The sequence below is a fragment of the Mesocricetus auratus genome, unplaced genomic scaffold (assembly GCF_017639785.1).
Source record: "Mesocricetus auratus isolate SY011 unplaced genomic scaffold, BCM_Maur_2.0 Super-Scaffold_100007, whole genome shotgun sequence".
Classification (NCBI taxonomy): domain Eukaryota; kingdom Metazoa; phylum Chordata; class Mammalia; order Rodentia; family Cricetidae; genus Mesocricetus; species Mesocricetus auratus.
The window spans coordinates 55715311-55733560 of record NW_024429191.1 but is presented as its reverse complement, the minus strand read 5'-3'; the positions used below and the strand labels follow the sequence as shown (position 1 = coordinate 55733560).

The 18250-nt window shown below is 38.1% G+C and overlaps 1 protein-coding gene across 4 annotated transcripts in view; it reads right to left on the bottom strand.

Moving 5' to 3' along the window:
• The window catches only part of Ssh2 (slingshot protein phosphatase 2), a 262347-nt gene that overhangs the window by 196270 nt on the left and 47827 nt on the right, over positions 1-18250 (bottom strand). For 2 of the 4 annotated variants that reach the window (XM_040749174.1, XM_040749172.1), the window contains exon 2: positions 6957-7037. The exons of the other annotated variants lie outside the window; for them this stretch is intronic. In XM_040749174.1, coding sequence (XP_040605108.1) covers positions 6957-7037 — 81 coding nt within the window. The remainder of the gene's footprint in view (positions 1-6956; positions 7038-18250) is intronic. 4 annotated transcript variants of the gene reach the window in all.

The following is an 18250-nucleotide window of genomic DNA, read 5'->3' as shown; positions in this document are numbered from 1 at the left end:
TTAATGGACCATCCTAGTAGGAGCATGGAAGTGGTGCTGAGGGTGATCTGAACTGTGGGTTTCAGAAGAGAATATTAGTATGTGGCCTAGAGACCATTTTTGTAATATTTTGGTTATGGCTACTTTTTGCCCTTGTCCAAAAAAAATATGCCTGAGCTAAATTGAAGAGTTATGGATTAACTAATTTGGCAGAGATTTTCATACAGTTTAGGATTGACTGCGTTGCTTGGTTACTAGCAGCCATACTTATGCTGATCTATAATGAAAAGGAGCAAGCTGGGAAAGGAAAAATAAAAAAATGTACAGTTTGAGGAGAAAAGGAGCACCAGAAAGTTTAATGGAGTCAAGTCCAGTGCTCAAAGAGATAAAAAGTTTAAAGAAAACCTGATGATAAACACAATGAAGGGGATGGTGACCTCAAGGCAAGACCTCACCCAGTTAATCTTCCAAGTTGTGAAAAAGAATTAAAGAAAATCTTAGGGGCAGCTATGGTGGCACATGTCTTTAATCCTAGCACTTGGGAAGCAGAGGCAGGCAGATCCCTGAATTTGAGGCCATCTTGATCAAATGCCAGGACACCCAAGCTTAGACAGGGAAGGAAACCATCAAAAGCAGAAAGCTGGTAAAGATGTATTTGAAGGAGGGGGCCATGTTCACTCCCAACAAGCAGCAGAACTTGGCAGCTTTGGTCATGTGGTTCTGGCTCTAGAGTCAAGGACGTACCCTCTGTGACTAAGAAAAGCTGCTGAGGTCAGGTGTGGATGGAGTGTCCCTTTGTGGAGGCCCAGAGAAGTCAGTGCAAGAAGCTGTGAATGTGAAGCCTGGATTGCCTTGGAGAACCCAAGATGTTGGAGATGCCAGAGTTGTGAGATAACTGCTGAGGAAAGCTGCTAACAGGGAATGGAACCAGCCCAAGAGAAAGTGTGTTGCAGTCAACAAAGCTGAAAGGAATTGGAGATCCAAAGAGCACTCTGACATCAGACATGGAAATGCAGAGTTTGGAGTTTGCCCAGCTGGTTTTTTATCTTCCGTTGGTCCAGTATTTCTTTAATATGCTCCCTTTCCTCCATTTTGGAATGGTAATGTATATTCTGTGTCATTGTATGTTGCAAGTATGTGATCTACATTTTCATTTTTGTTTTATAGGTTGCTATAGTTAAGAGATTGCATTGAGTCTCAGAGACTTTGAATTGTGGTGGACTATGGGTACTTTTGAAGTTGAACTAAGTGAATTTTGCATTATGATACAGCAACAAGCCTATGGGGGCCAAGGAGTGGAATGTGGTGATTTGAATGAAAATGGTCCCCATAGGCTCATAGAAGTATTACTCTTAGGAGGCGTGGCCTTGTTGAACTGTGTCACTGGGGGTAGGCTTTGAGGTTTCAAATGCTCAAGCCAGACCCAGTTTCTCCGTTTCTCCCCTCTCTCCTTCCCTCCCTCCCTCCCTCCTTCCCTCCCTCCCTCCCTCCCTCCCTCCCTCCCTCCCTCCCTCTCTCTTTCTCCCTCCTGATCCCAATGTGTAACTCTCAGCTACTCTCCAGCACCATGCTTGCTTGAATGCTGCCATGCTCCCTGCCATGATGTTAAGCCAGCCCCAATTAAATGTTTTCTTTTATAAAAGTTACTGTGGTCATGGTCTCTCTTTACATCAATAGGACACTGACTAAAACAATGTAGTACAGAGAACAAAAAGGAAGATGGTTAATACAAACAATCAGAAATGGCCAGGCTTGCTTGCTGTAGGCCTGTACATCACTACCCTCCAGTCAACCAGATTGCTATTACTATATCTGCTACCCACAAACATAACATTTGTGCTTACAACCTTTACATACTAACAACAGGAAATATGTCAACCACTGAACCTCTCTAGGTTCCTTTCATTATTTGATATCATGAGTCTGATAATCCCATATATAGGTTTTAAAACATACAAGGACAAGGTACACAGGGCAGTAGTGGTACATACCTTTAATCCCAGCACTTGGGAGGCAGAGACAGGTGGATCTCTGTGAGTTCTGAGACCAGCCTGATCTATAAGAGCTAGTTCCAGGACAGCCTCCAAAGCCACAGAGAAACTCTGTCTCACCCCCCCCAAAAAAAAGAACAAGGTACATCAGAAGACTCTAAAGATTAAAGTCCTTTCAATTTTTATGCTTGGGATTTAGCTTAGTGGGAGAGTTCCTGGGACTTGATCCTTACTAGTTGGGGGTGAGGGGTGGGGAGAAAGCATAAATGTTGGCTTACCAGTTAGGGCTTATTTTAATGCTAATAGTTTTGCTTTAATTTTCCCATCCTGAACTTAATGTTAGTTTAAATATTCTTTCTTAGCCAGGGGGTGGTGGTACATGCCTTTGATCCCAGCACTCAGGAGGCAGACCGAAGGCAGATCTCTGTGAGTTTGAGGGCAGCCTGGTCTCCAGAGTGAGTTTCAGGACAGCCAAGGTTGTTATACAGAGAAACCCTTTCTCAAAAAACAAAACCAAAGAGAGAGAGAGAGAGAGAGAGAGAGAGAGAGAGAGAGAGAGAGAGACAGAGAGAGACAGAGAGAGACAGAGAGAGACAGAGAGAGACAGAGAGAGACAGAGAGAGAGATATCTCCCCAAATCCATTCTTTCACTCCACAAAATGACTCCATGTGAAAACTCCCATAGAAGCTGACTTCTAAAAGTCTATTGCTTGCTATAGGCTACATGCCATCATCATTTCCTCCAGCCTAGAACACCCTAAGACTCTGCCTTGCCCTAGAAGAGAATGTAAAACTACAGACTAAGATGTAATGAGGTTGTGTACACTCAGTGGTACAGAATATGATTGGTGTGTATGAAGCCCTGGGTTTGATCCCAGCACAATCAATCAATGTAAAATATTTTCAACCAAATAATCGTACATTTTAGATTTTCTTTTCTTTTAAATTTTTCTTTAGTAATGCAAAGGGCCAACATTTCTTCCTTTCACTGAGCTAAAATTTCTCAGAGATAAAATGCATTCCCTATAAGGATATAAAAAAATCAAACAAAAGAATAAAACACACCACAAAACAACATAATTATCTAGTGCGTAATTGTGTAGGGATGGGGTCAGAAGAGCAACGAAGTGAAAGAAATGTTTTCTTCCTGGAAAAAAAACTAACAAAGTAAGTATTTCAATCACCTGCCTGAGGACGAAATAGACCTACAATAGCTATGGAACCAGATGTTCACAGCTGAGCCCTCTAAGCCCAGTAATTGGAACTGCAGCTTCTCCAGAACCTTTTCTCCTTTTAGGCTTGATGGCAGCAGGTAAGGGGCTAAAAATAAAAAGAGAAACCTCAGGACCCTCAATATTCTCAGTGGCTGCTTCAGTCACAGTAGTAGTCCAGCTAGCTAGTTGATAAGGACACCACGTTCTTACCCCCATCCTCATTCCCAGTACCCATGACATTCTTTTCTAGAGCCTAAGTGAAACTTCTGCAATTAGGACTGTTATTTTTCTGTGATCTCTTTTACTCACAGTCCCTAGGAAGCAAGTAGCTGCTTCTAACCATAATCCAAGTGGAACCAAAAAAAGGGCAGGGACCTCCTTTTTCTTCTAGGAATGCTGCATGAGATGTAAGGCCGCCAGTCCTCTAGACAACTTGGCTTCAGACCAAAATTTTTACCATTTATCTAAATTTCTTCTCTTCTTGCTATATACAATACTTAACAATTTTTCCCTCTCCTTTTCATAACCACTCACAAAACTAACTTGATGATTATGCATTCTTTAAGCAGAGATTATGCATTTTATGTCCACACCCAATAGCTTTATACCCAGTGATTTATATATATATATGAGTCAACCAATGCTTGATGAATGAATGAGTATACCTAACCAAGTTCATACCATTATTACCCCAAGATTACAGTTTTTTGGTGATTTGACTTAATCACTTAGTCATCTAACTCTTTACATGAGTACTTCCACTTCAAATAGTTATCATGATCCCATATGAGTTCCCTTGAAGAAAGTTAAAAAATAGGAATTTCAATGTTTGCTCTACAAATAACATCATCCTAATATTAAATCTTCAGAATACTGTGACTTTGTGTGTATGAAAGTGTGATACTCAGAACTGTGTGCATACTAGACAAGCACCCCACCACCGAGCTATTTGCCCAGCCCACACCTTTAAATTAGGAAGGACCTCTTCCTTTGATAATAGGAGTAGGAATAAGTGCAGAAATGGGTGGGAGGGTGGGAAATACTCCCGGTGAGCAAAACATAATACCTTTAAAGAAAGATAAAGAAGCATAACTCCAGCCAGTCCAGTGAGGTTGTTACTTCATGGTGAAGTGCTTGCCTAGCATGCACAAAGCACTAAATTTGATCTCCAGCAGTGCACATCACAAGCATAGTACTGCATGCTTGTGGTCTGAGCACTCTGGAGATGGAGGCAAAAGGATCAGGAATTCATAGTCATCTTTGGCTATACAGTGAGTCTGAGGCCAACCTTGGATACATGAAACAATGCCTCAAAAATCAAAGCAACAAAACAAACAAACAAAAAACCAACCAAACAACAAAGCAACAATAACAAAAAATTATCAGTCCATTTGCTCTCTCTCTCTGTGTGTGTGTGTGTGTGTGTGTGTGTGTGTGTGTTGAGACAGGGTCTTGACATATAGCCTAGGCTGACTTGGAACTCAAGATCCTCCTGTTTCAACCTTCTTAGTATGTATACCCCGCACTTAACTCATAGCTTTGCTTTTTTAAGAGAAAAAACAAACTTACTACATGGTGTGTGTGAGTGTGTGTGTGTATGTGCGTGTATTTACCAGCCTATGTATGGAGTTCAAAGAATGATTTCGGAGCCGGGTGTTGGTGGCGCACGTCTTTAATCCCAGCACTCGGGAGGCAGAGGCAGGCAGATCTCTGTGAGTTCGAGGCCAGCCTGGTCTACAAGAGCTAGTTCCAGGACAGGATCCAAAACAATACAGAGAAACCCTGTCTCGAAAAACCAAAAACAAAAAAAAAAAAAAAAAAAAAGTATGACTTTTGGAACATGTAAATCAAACGCAGATCATCGGGCCTACATGGCAAGACCACAACCTGACTTTTCAAATGAATAATGGCTATTAAATAACTGTAAAATGGCTATAGAATAACTGTCAGTAATTCTAGCACCGAGAAAGTAAAAGCAGGAAGATTACAAACTTGAGGCTGGCTTAGGTTATATGGCAAGTTCCAAGATAGCCTGAGTGACCTATAGATATACTACTGGGAGAGAGGTGTAGGTGGGAGGAGAGAAAGGAAAAGAAATCCAGAATTTCCTGAGTACAAACACCTATGTCATTGTTTGCAAGGCTGAAAAACTACTAAAACTAGAGCCACCCTTTTCCGACATGCTTAAATTTTTAAAAAATAGATTTTCATGTACTGATTTCTTTGAGAGAAAGGCAGCCCAAACAATAAGTCAGTAAAGCTGAGAGGATTTCATCACACACTGAACAAAATGTATCCTGTAGGGTACTATATAGGAGCCTGGTATATAATCCATCAATGATTCTGCTCTTTGGTAATGAGCTCACTGATAACTGTCAGCTGAGATGTGATGTCAGCACTGTCCCTCCATATTACAAAATACTGAACTATCTTATAACCTTTCAACACTAAGTCTGTCATCTGCAAAATAGTGACAAAAGAGTGTTTGTGTAGATTCATCAGTTAATGTTTGTAAGCACTAGGGAAATGAGCACCACTCCAGCTACTTATGAGTCACAATAACTGAATTCATGCCATTCCAGACTCTTCATCAAGATGGAATGAAATTCAACCAGGTGAGTCAATATAATTAGTAAAGAATGTCCTAAAACTGTACCATGAAGATAAAGGGTAAGGAGTGTTGCAATGTAAACCTGAGAAACAACTCCAAGACATGTTGTTTCCATGATTGCTATGACCTACAATAAACATCTGATACACACAGAACTTAGTTGTATGGCCTAATTTTAGTCACAGCTATGTATTGGAAGAAACCAAATATAGTAAAAGTGTGTGTGTGTGTGTGTGTGTGTGTGTGTGTGTGTGTGTGTGTGCTGGGGGGCAGTCAAAATCAATTCAAAGAATACTGTAATTTAGTATGTCATACTAACTATTATTTTTAGGATTTTTTAAAAGAAGGATTTACTGTATAGCCTAGACACAGAACAAATCTCTGAGTGGGAAAAATGGTTGCCATGTTTCTAAGCTTCAATTTGATACCAAGACATCTTGGGTCACCTATAAAATGGTAGTTGGAGCTGGATTGACAAGAGCAGCCCAGTTGCCTGTAAGTATGGCAATCACAAAATATGCCTTCATTAAATCTTTTCTCCCAGTGCCATTCCAAATCTGCACAAGTGTCATGACAAAGAAGAGCATAACTAAAAGCACTAAGATTTAGGGAGGGAAGAAAAGGCATTTGGGATTATAGGAGAAGCACAGAACAGAGACCAAGGATGTCTTTTCTTTTTTTTAGATATGTATTCAATGGTCATTTTGTGAGAAAGCCTGTCTCACCAAAACAACAAAACAAAATAAAACAAAAAAACCAAAGAGTTCAAAACTTGTGGTGTAATAAAGCTCCCTAGAAACAACAACAACAAAATATATCTGTGGGGGGGGCAAAGACAATTAAAGTCTTATAGACAATTATAGAAGGAGATACATTAAAAATTCCAGGATTCAACATTTTATTACTTTAATAGATATGCCTTGAGTAGAGATTACCACCCACTAAATATAGCACAGTAGTTATAGATGACACACATGCACACATACACTCATTCTGAGTCACCTATTTGTCTTCCTATATTATGTCTGAGTAAGGTCAAATAGGTGAAATAATAGGCACTATATTAGTTGCATTAAGAGCCAATTTCACCACCCCCAAAAGTTTTTAATTAATTACCAAAGGCTGTATGTTATTTGTATATGTATACATATACCTACGTACATTGAAATCACTAAAGATTTCTGATTCTCCACATTCACAGCAAAGCAATGATGCTGACTCACTGTCTTCCAAATAAGAGCTCTGTAATACAAACAAGATCATCATTTCAGATATCCAGACAAATGCGCCTACAAGCATGAGAAAGTATACCAACCAAAATAACTGAATTAATGTTAGCTCATAGGTGAGAAACTGTAATTCTGATTAGTGGTGGCTGTTTTAAATAGAACATGACTAGTGACTAGTTGGTGTGAGTAGACTAGTTAAGTGACTAGAAAATTGATTAAGGAATGTTTGGTTAGCTCAAGCATCTGATGTGGCTTCCCAATTTGGGCAATGGATGATCTTTTTTCTGTAAGAATGGTGCTATTAACCTTCACAATCAGACCTCTTCCCAAACTGAGGATAGACCTCTATTCACTTAGCTCCCTTCCAAAGACAGACATTTGATGCTATTGTTTAGAGATAGGATTCAGAAAGTATCCTATCTCTACAGGGTAAGATAGAGCCTGATTAGAGGATTAAAAACACTAGCCTCTCCTCATTAGATGTCTGCTTACAAGTGTTTATCAGAGTCAAAAGACATGCTCTATTCAAGTCCTTTGCCAGATGCCAGAAGACAATTTAAAACCTTTTCTTCCATTCCCCAATCTCCTTTTTTTTTTTCAGAATCTGTCTAGAAGATAAGTGCAAGGAGACAAAGAAGTGAAACAACTAGCTAGTAATACAGGAATGCTTTCCCCTGTGACTAATGACACAAAAAGAGGACAGAAAAGCTCATTTATGACCCATTAGATGCCACTCAAATGTTTGCTGTTAGGGTAACTGTGGCTGGAAACCAAGTTATCCTCACATAGGGCACTGCTGTATATATGTTCTTATGCCATCAAGATTTCCTACGAGCAGTGGTTGAAACTCAGTCATGTGTGGTATCTACTTTATGGCTGTCCTAGCTGACACTGCTTTTTCCGAGAAGGATGTGTTTTGACCTGCAGAATACCTGAAAAGATTAAGAGTTTTAGAATACAAAACAGTTGAATGAGAAAATGTAAAGCTGGGAGATACTATTTCTATTAACTACTTTGTTCCTGGTTTCCTTCTTTTTCACTTTTTCCTACTCTGATATTTTGTCTACGTTTGGTCTTACTAGCCATTATCCCTCTCTCTTCTTTTAGAAAATAATCAGAAATAATTAAATATTAAAAATGTAAATCTGGTAACTATAGTTTCTTTGATTCTTCCTTTTGCAGGAAGAAAAATAATACTTTCCTGGCTTCTTTCTTTTTATATAAATAAGTGTACTAAATACTCAAAGACTTAAAGAAATTCTACTGCAAAAGCTAAAGGTTTGATAAAATGATTAAAGGAATTAGTAAGGTGGAACTTGGAGCTGCTTTCAGTTCTTTCAAACTTTCATTCATGCTGCAACAAATCAGAGTAATATTGAGTATATTAAAAGTGGAAATTAATTAATTGAAAAACCACACTTATTAAAACCTTCAGCTTTCACCTCAATTTTTTTGAATATTTACACTAATACTCTCAAACAACAATCAAGGAGAAGGTCCTGTACCCACATCTGCATTGCCAAATTGTTTCAAGACTTAATTATATTCTGATAGTTAAAACAATTCATTAAGATACCTGTCCACTTACATGTGCTGATAGAATTACAACATAATTGGTTCCTAGGACATGAATTTACTTGTGACCAACATATTTAGCTCTAAATTATAGTCTAAGAATCCTACAGAAGACAAAAAAAAAAAAAACACTTCAAGTTTCTCCCCCTGCCTTCGGAGATAATTTGACAATTCTGATTTTGAGCTGTTCCTGAATACTATGACACTTATTGCCAAGAATACAAGAATAAATGAATGAATTTAAGTAGAGCTAAAACACATTTATTTCTGATTTCAAACATTTTCAGTAAACTGGGAACAAAATGTGCTTCCTTAATTTATTTCCTTGGTGAGACTGTATATGTAACACCTACTTAAGATGGTAAGTAGGCTCTTATCTCAACTGTCCTACTGAGATTCATATTATAAAACTTCTCCTGTTTGTTGGGCCTTTCCCTTGCACACATTTTACCACTGAGCTACATGCCCAGTCCTCAAATGCTTTTTCTACCATAAGGTGGTGATACACATCCCTTTTTTTCTTTTTTTATCTCCCCCTTTCTCTTCCTTTCTCTCGCATTCTTCCTCTTCTTCCTTCCTTGTAGTATTGGGAAGAAGCACAGAATCCCAACATTAGCAGCTTCTTCTTCAATAGAAATTGGAAAAAAAACCATAGGGCTATAAATCTCTGGAAACATGAAAATTGTTAAGGAAAAACAGGTTAAGATAATTGGAAAGCAAAACATCCACACACAGCAAGAAGTTTTGATTGAGAACCGTTTCTAAGCAGCAATTATGGCTATAAAACATTGTAATCTTTATATGGGATATATGGTGCAAGAACTCTTGTACTTGTATAGTTAGCTAGCAATTGGCAAGCAGAAGTTAAGTCTTCAGAAATAAATCCCTCACTACTGTTAAAATTCTTTCATCCTATCCCTGATCTCTGTCATAAGTCATACGGTTTAAGAAGCAGAACATTAGACTATTTCTTTTTTCTATCCATCTACCATACTTTCCTTCTTCCTTCTTGTCTGAAAAAGTCAAAAGGAAACTACTATTATCTACCTAAAAATACCTATCATGCATGTGAGTATATACATAAAACAAATAATTTAAATGAAACTTTCCCATCTGGGCTGACAATGCTCTCCCCAGAGCTGTAAACTACCTAACACACCTGGCATGAGAAGTTGTTGGTCAGGGACAGCTAAGAAACTCCTAAAACATTATAGGTCATTGCTATTGCCCTTGGTTGCCTTCCAGAGTGGGAAGGTAAGTACCTATTGTTGAAGACACCATGCACTTCAGGCACAGGACCAGACAACTTGAGCTGGATCTGATCCGAAAGCCTCCTCCCTGAAGATGCCATATAAGCTTTCAAAAGAGGAAAGCAACCAATAGCTCTGCCCAACTATGAAGCCTAAGAAGTGCCATGACCAGTATGGCACTGCAACCTTAAGGATGCAGTAGTGGCATGTAAACCTTGGCAGTAACCAACAACTCTCTAGTCTGAGGCCTCTTGAGCTTTGATGGACTTACAGCCCACTCAACAAGAGGAAAATAATGTCTAGTACTGGAAACCTAGCTAATTACCCAGGGCTAGTGAAGTCATGGATCTTGGAGGAAAACCTACAACTACTGCTTTACTAAACCATCATAATACCTAACTATAGACCAAGCATTTATCCTTATACTCATAGAAAAGTATAGTCCTCACCCCTTTTCAAGAAAACTTTTCTTTGCAATAGACAGAAACCATTACAGAATATGCATATACATGCAATAACAAGTAAGGAAAAAGAGGCTATGAATTTGAAAGAGATCATGGAGGGGGTATATAAGAGGGTATGGAGGGAGAAAAGATAGATAAATGCTATTTATTTACCTATTTGTTTATTTGATGTTAAGGATTCAATTTAGAGTCTTAACCATACCAGGCAAGCACCTAAGCTGTATGCAAGCTCTTTTTTTTTTTTAGTTTTGAGACAGGGTGTCACTATGTTACCAGCCTAGCCTTGAACTCAGCATACAGCCCAGATTCACTTTGAACTTGTGAACCCTCTGTCTCACCCTTCAGAGGACCTGGGATTGAATAATATAACATAAAACTTACTATCTCAATTATTTTTAGTGTACTTTGCATGTGTGTGCATGCATGCAAACATATATGTGTCTATGTGTGTGTGTGTATGTGTGTGTGTGTTTATGTGCATTCAGATGCATGTGTGCATGTGTAGGCCAAATAATAACCTCAGGTGTCATCAAGAGCATTGTCTACCTCCTTTGAGATAGGATCTCTCATTAACCTGGAGCTCATCAATTAAACTAGACTCATGGGTCAGTTAGCTCTCAGGATTACCCTGACTCCCATCTCCCCAGCACTAGGATTACAAGTATGCACTGCTAAATCTGATACTTCTAAGTGGGCTCTGGGGATTGCTCAAATCCTCATGAAATGGACCAAGCCTATTCCCCTTCTCTCCCCCACCAGCCAGGTCCATTTTAGAGTTGCAGTTCAGTAGATTCACATTGTTGGGTGACCAATCTCAACAGTTTTCATTTTGTAAAATTGAAACTATATTCATTGCAATAAGTAACCCATTTTTTTTATTTCCTGAGCCTGGCAACTATCATTTACTTTTGTTTCAATGAATTTGACTACTCCAGGTATCTTATATAAATGCAATAATAGCTATACCTGGTGGCACAACCCTATAACCCCAAGAAGGCTAAGACAGGAAGATCCCAAGCTCAAAGCCTGACTGGGCTTACAGAGTAAGCAAAAGGACAACTTGATCAACTTTAGTGAGACAATGGACCAAAATAAAAATTATTTTAAATGAGGAAATTCCTAGGCTCAATATAGAAGGAGGAGAAAAAGAGGAAGAAGAGGAGAAGCTCCCTAGGACATAAACATACAGAGAAAAGATCACGTGAAGACTGAAGACAGACATCTACAAGCCAAAAAGATAGCCCAGAAGAAATCAACTCTGCTAATACTTACACATAACAGCAGTCAGCACACCTCCTGAAGAGTAATACACTGCGGTTGTTAAAGTCTGTTTCTTGCTATGGAAGCCTCAAAACCTATTAAAGAGAGGAACTGTTTTCATGCCCTTTTCTAGGACTTGTAAGAGGCTGCTCAAATTCTTCAAACTCAGCAATGCTGGTTAACATCCATATTACATTAGTTTGAGTCAAAGACAGGATCTTTCTACGTAGCCCAAATAGACTGCAACTTGCTATAGCTTCAAATCCAATTCAGTCTTCCTGCCTCATCCTGAAAAGTGTTGGAATTTATCCACATGTACACCATACATAGGTCCTCTTCTACTTTTAACAATCCTTGTGCTTGCTTTCCACTCTAATAAACCAGGATAATCTCCCTGTTTTAAGAGCTTTATTATTAATATCCTTTATTCTGACTGCAAACTGAACTCCTTTGCCATACAACATAAAACATTCTCAGGTTCACAGGGAATAAGGATAGGCTTTTGAAGGCTATTATTACACCCATCACAGTAGTCTTTTCTGAAGGCTTTACTAAGGGAAAACAATTATGATTTAGAATCTAATTTTTACACTTATACAACAGGAAGTACAAAGTCAAGCACATATAATGAAAAACACACTATAACATTACATAGATAGAAATCTTCTTTAATTCAGTAGTAGCTGCAGAATGTTTGATGGTACATTTTGTAAAGAGAAAATGATTGTCTTACGATCAAAGGAAAGTATTTTACAGGCCTCTTTGTGATCAACAGCATAGATCTGCAAGATAATTATCTGGCATTAAGGACACAATCTATGGCTATTGAGGGGTAATAATAATTAGGCTGAGTAAACATTAAAAAAATTTGAAGTTTAAGTAAGGATGGATATATAGAAGAATCTATGTATCTATAGTTCCTTGTAAATATATTTTCTAACTCTCATCTCTAAGAGATTCTCTTTTCACCTCTAGATTGGTAATTTCTCATCTTGTATCTCTGGGCCTGCACATTCAGTAAATGTTCAATTAGTAAGTAGTTTGGCATGTGAGTTATTGCAATTTTTCCTTACTATCTAAAAGCATCAATTGAAGATGAGACATAATCCTATGTATAGGTATGGTTAAGAGACCAACAATCTCCGTTAAACACATGGTTTTCTCTTTCTGCTAGAAGAGCAAGCTACATGAAACACTGCATCTCATGGGCTTCAAGTAAGAATGGAGGTTTGAAGCCAAAGGAACATCGTCAATTCTCTGAGCTTAGCAAATTTGCTTGTTAGTGGGAGAAGCAGTCAAAGCACTTATGCCAAAACTCTGGCCTGCAATTAGGACTCTGCTGCCCTCTGCTCTATATAATATAGATCTGAGTCACAGTGACTTCTCTTGCCACACCTTTTGGGAGGAACATATCTTTCAATCTAAAGCTTACTGATCTTCAAAGAACCACCTAATATCCCAGAATCTCAGGATGCTTCAAAAATGTTAACTTCATTTTTGCTAAAGTGTGATCTCCCTGTTGAGTCTTCACTATTACACAGGCTTTGACAAAATATGACCCATGGGCCAAACATGATCGAGCAGAGATTTTAGGCAAACAACTTTGTTAGGGACTGGAAAGATGGCTCAGTTAAAAGCACTAGCTGCTCTTCCAGAGTGCCCAGGTTCAGTTATCAGCACCCACATGGCTGCTCACAGTTCCAAAGGATCCAATTCCTCTTCTCATCTTCGAGGATACCAGGCATATATGTGGTACACAAGCATACATGCAGGTAAAAATACCCATCCATGTAAAATAATAAAGATCAAGGGTAAGTAAGTAAAACCTGTCTCAAAGAGAATAACTTCGTAAGGAAGTTACAAGAGCAGAACGTTTCACATTTACTATCTCATTCAATATTCCAAATTACACACTTCAAATTCATTTAGTGGCAGAAAATGGATTTTTATTAGTTTTTTTAAAAAGGGATTTTAGTTTCATTTTGGGGTGAAACATTATATGCTTCTCTTTCTCTTCCTAGTTTTTTATTGTAATTAACATTGATAAGATTTTATGTGGGATGGCAATATGGCTCAGCTGGTATAGGTGCTCGCTGTGCAATCTTGGAAACATGTTTAATCTCTGGAAGAATTGGACAAAGGGAAGAGGAGAAATGACTCCACAAAGTTGTTCTATAACTTTCACATGCACACTATAGCACACACTACCCTCTCTATGTCACACACACAGACTAATATGTTAACATCTTGTATTTCATTCTTTGATTGTTCACTATAATAGTATCTCATCCCACAGAGATAGATATCCTATCACTGTAGTAACTTGTGATAGAATATTATTTTAACGTGTGTGACTTTTGTTTATGCTGTATTTGTTTAACTCAGTGAAGCTGTGATTCTTTGCCTGTCTAAAACACTTGATGGTTTAATAAAGAGCTGAACAACCAATAGGGAGGAGTAAGGATAGGCATGTCTGGCAGGCAGAGAGTATAAATAGAAGGAGAAAGGAAGAAGAGGAGGAGCAAGAAAACAAGGAGAAAAGGACATCATGGGCCAGCCACTCAGCCAGCCACAGAGTAAGTAAGAAAGAAAAGCTGGCTAGAAATAAACCAAACTAAGGCTAGTCACTCATAACTAAGAATAAGGCTCCATGTATTTATTTGGGTGCTGGGTCCCTCAAAAAACCAGAAAAGTAAAGAATAAAAAACAAACCACAACAGTAATTCTTCATACTATCATAGACATAATCTTAATTTTAAAAATATTCACTAAACTCTGGCATATTTTTGTTGTTTTTCCCCCTTCTCTTTTTCTAATAGAGCCACCTGTCCTGAAAGGGATGGTATAAAATATGGAAGAAAGCAATTCTCAGTGTAGTTCTCAAACTCACACCAGTGGCAGAAACAACAGCAGTATTTAAGAACATGTCTTATACAACCCCATTTTCAAAAAATAAAAACAAAATCTGGGGCAAGGCCTTTCAGGTGATTTAGACATGCAATGAAATTTTACAGCCTCTAGTGCAAAGTGTCTGCTTCTTTAGACAGCACTTAAATCCCTGTATTAAAGCTAGGCTGGGGGAACCACAACATTCCCCTGAAAACAGGCAGCAAGATTCTAAATTCCAATGGCCTTTCCAAACACTGAAAAATAATCTGTATAACGAAAATGAAGGAAGATATAAATGTCTTTTCTGTATTGAAAATACGTATTCACATATTTTCCTCAGATACAGAAAACCTTGAAAATAGTAATTCTATACTTAAAAGAAGTGTAAAATGAAATGTTTCCTGCAACTTAAAGAGTAATACCACTACCACAATTAAATCATTGCTGCTGTGCCAAGAGATAACCACATTGATTATTTTGTCCTCTGAGCATAGAGGGAAGAAAAAGAATCAGCAATTTAACCTTAGCCTGGAAACTCAGAAACCCAAAATAGAAATGCTTTACCACCCTTCCATATTCGATGTATATGATGAAGCATTGGGGACAGAGCCTACGGGACACAGCTTCTTGTAGGTGGGTTACTCGCTGTGGATGTTAAAACAGATGGCACTGCTTATTTGTGCTCTTGAGAGCTTCTAACCCTCATTTAAGGAAAGACTGTAGATACCAAGGAGAAATCAGAATTACCCAAAAAGTTCATTTTCTTAAGGGGAATAGGAGACTTTGCTAGCCTTAATTCCTATCATACTTTTTACTGAACTCAATGAAATTTGTTTTGCATTGTAGTTTAAAGTACAAAAGAAAAACAGTTGGAGCTGAAAAGAAAGCAGAAAAGAGATCTAGAACAAAACCTACTTGTCACTAATTAAGAATTAGAGTCTTTGGACTGGTGAGATGGTTCAGCAGGTAAAGGTGATTGCTGGTAAGCCTGACCCTCCGAGTTTGATACCAGGCACCTAAAATAATCGAAAGAGGGAAGTGACCCTCTCAAATTGTCCTTTGATCTCTACATGTGTGCTATGGCATGCCCATCTACACTCATATTAAATAAATACAAGAAAAAAACGAAGACATTGAAACTCCAAATTAAAAAAATCAATACCTTCATATATAAAGAATAAGAGGTAATAAACAACAATTTTACAAAAATCAGAATTAAGGAGACAAAAAATACACTAGAAGATTTTGAGATCACTGCAGAAAAAAATCAGTTAATTGGAAATAAGCAATTTGTAGTTTATATAAAGATTATTCAGAAATGTATGTGTATCCTCACAGAAACATTCATACATCATGCTTAGATCCTGAACATGTAATTATAGCAAAGCCATAAAAAATAAAATAGGGTATTTCTAGGGTGATGCAAAGGTAGCTGTTCATATGCACAGGTTCATCAGTTTAAGATCATTACTTGTATTTTATGAACACACACACACACACACACACACACACACACAGTCTACCATGGTAGGTTCTAAAAAAATAATCATAAACAAAAAAGCAGTAGCAAGTAATAAATTCATAATAACATGGAAATGCAAAGTTAATGCTAAATATTTAATCCAGACTGAAAGTCCACAAAGATAACAATGAGGAAAAACGGCAGCAACATTTTATAATTTCTGAACCTGGAATCTCAATGTACAAGAGAGACATGCTGGACATTATGGCATACGCCTTTAATCTCATTAATTGAGAGGCAGAGACAGGCAGACTACAGAGCAAGTTCCAGGGCTACATAGCCAAACCCCAACTCAATAAGTAAAAAGCAAATAAATGAATGGGGGATGGGTTTAGATTCAAGTCTTGAGTTGCTAATTATGTGGTTCCCAAATGAAATATAATCTGTGCAAGCTAGTTTGCTCTACTGTTTTCCATTTTTTTTCATTAGGCTTCTGCTATTAACAAGTTAGCAGTTTAGTTCCTTCCTGCACTTTGTGAGAATTAAAGAAAACACCCAGTTTTCTTCTTCATGGGAACACCCAGCTAGCACGAGGTCTATAAAGAACCTTTTATTCTGTGTAGGTTTACAGCATATAATTCTTGTTGGGCTCCATTTATTTGATAAATCATCTTACATGTTACCATTACAGTTCTAAAAACCTTAGAATTCTAGTTCTTTATTTCCCTACTTAAATCAGGATATAGGAACTATTTGTGGTTTTAAACACATCCATCAACTACCCAAACTTCTGTCACACAGACAGAAAAACATCACATGTAGCTTGATTTGGAACCTGGAATGTGGAAGCCAGGTGGGTTTCAGAGATGCTAAGGTGTTTGCACATAATCTGGTCAGTATGCTTCTGTAGTGTAGAAAGAGCTGAAACTGTTATTTCTTTGGGAGAATGGAGATTAGACCAGAAAAAACGGAGATTATTTTATAGAAACCAAGGAACTTCAGAAAGTAATAAGATACTGAGTAAGAAGAGCAAGACAAACCTTTTTTGGACATTTGTCTGGGGATGTTGCCAGGAAGGAAAGACAAGCGCAGAAAGATCAGTGTTACTGAGATAGACTCCCAAGGCACTACAAAGTCAGGTTTCAGGTGTTTGTGAAAAGAATAGTGTTTACTCAGAATCCAGGATTAGACCTACTTCCCTGCAAGTAAAGAGCTTGATTCACTTAAAAAAATTATATATAGTGGAAGAGAATTCTGAGTTGATTAGCAAGGGTGGCTACATATGCCTAAAATTAAAAACCAACATTAAAAATGAGTTTAAGTGATTATTTTGTGTTCAAAATTTCTTTCATAGCTTTCTGAATATACCATCTCATACTGTAGCCAAATTAATTCACACTATAGTTAATTAACTAGACTATAGTGAAAGAAGTAAAAAAAATGTAAATCTCCAGTATTCCTTTTCAAAGGGACTGATCCCTGAGACTTTGAATAAACAGTCACATAGTCACCAAAAATCACTTAAATCCAAGACCTAAACCTGTCACCACATTCAGTGTCAGGTGAAGCACTGGGAAGAACTACTCCTTCTGATGAATCTAGAAAACTGTTTAAAGGGAGAGACGCTCACTTACAGATTGTGCCTTAGTCTGCTTCCTTCTGAGTTACCCATATTTCAGGGGTGAGACCACAGCAAAGCTGCTAAGACGAGACAGGATGGCATCAGGAAGTTCGTTTCCCACCAGATAAGTCTGAGAAGGATCTCTATCAAATATTGGTCGTAGGCCTGTGTGATTTGTTTCCTCATGTTCTGGACCAGAAGAGAAAATTTTCCAGTGCTTTCATCAAACAGCATAGAGAATCATCTGGGAAAGTGAGACCTTATGTGGACAGTTAACAGAAAGAGACAAGAGTTAACCACAAGATGAGCAATGCCAAGAAATGAGCAGAGGGATAAATTCTTTAAAACTTAAAATTCTTTAAAAAATTCTAGCCATAAAGTAGCAATGCCCCATAACTAGAGATAAGATGAGCAATTGGGTCTAGAGAGGAGGAATTCACAAAAGAACAGGCATTTCTTGCCAGGAATGGTGGCAAACGCTTTAATCTCAGCACTGGGAAACTGAAGCAGAAAGATAATGGCTGCCAAGCCAGTCTGGGCCACCCAATGAGACCCTGCTTCAAAACCAAGGATCCAGGCTTAGTGATGCACACTCTTGTGATCCCAGATCTTAGGAGGTGGAATAAGAAGGCTCAAGAGTTCAAGGATGGTCTCAGGTAGATAGGAAGTTTGAGGACTGTATGGGCTACATAACACCCTGTCTCA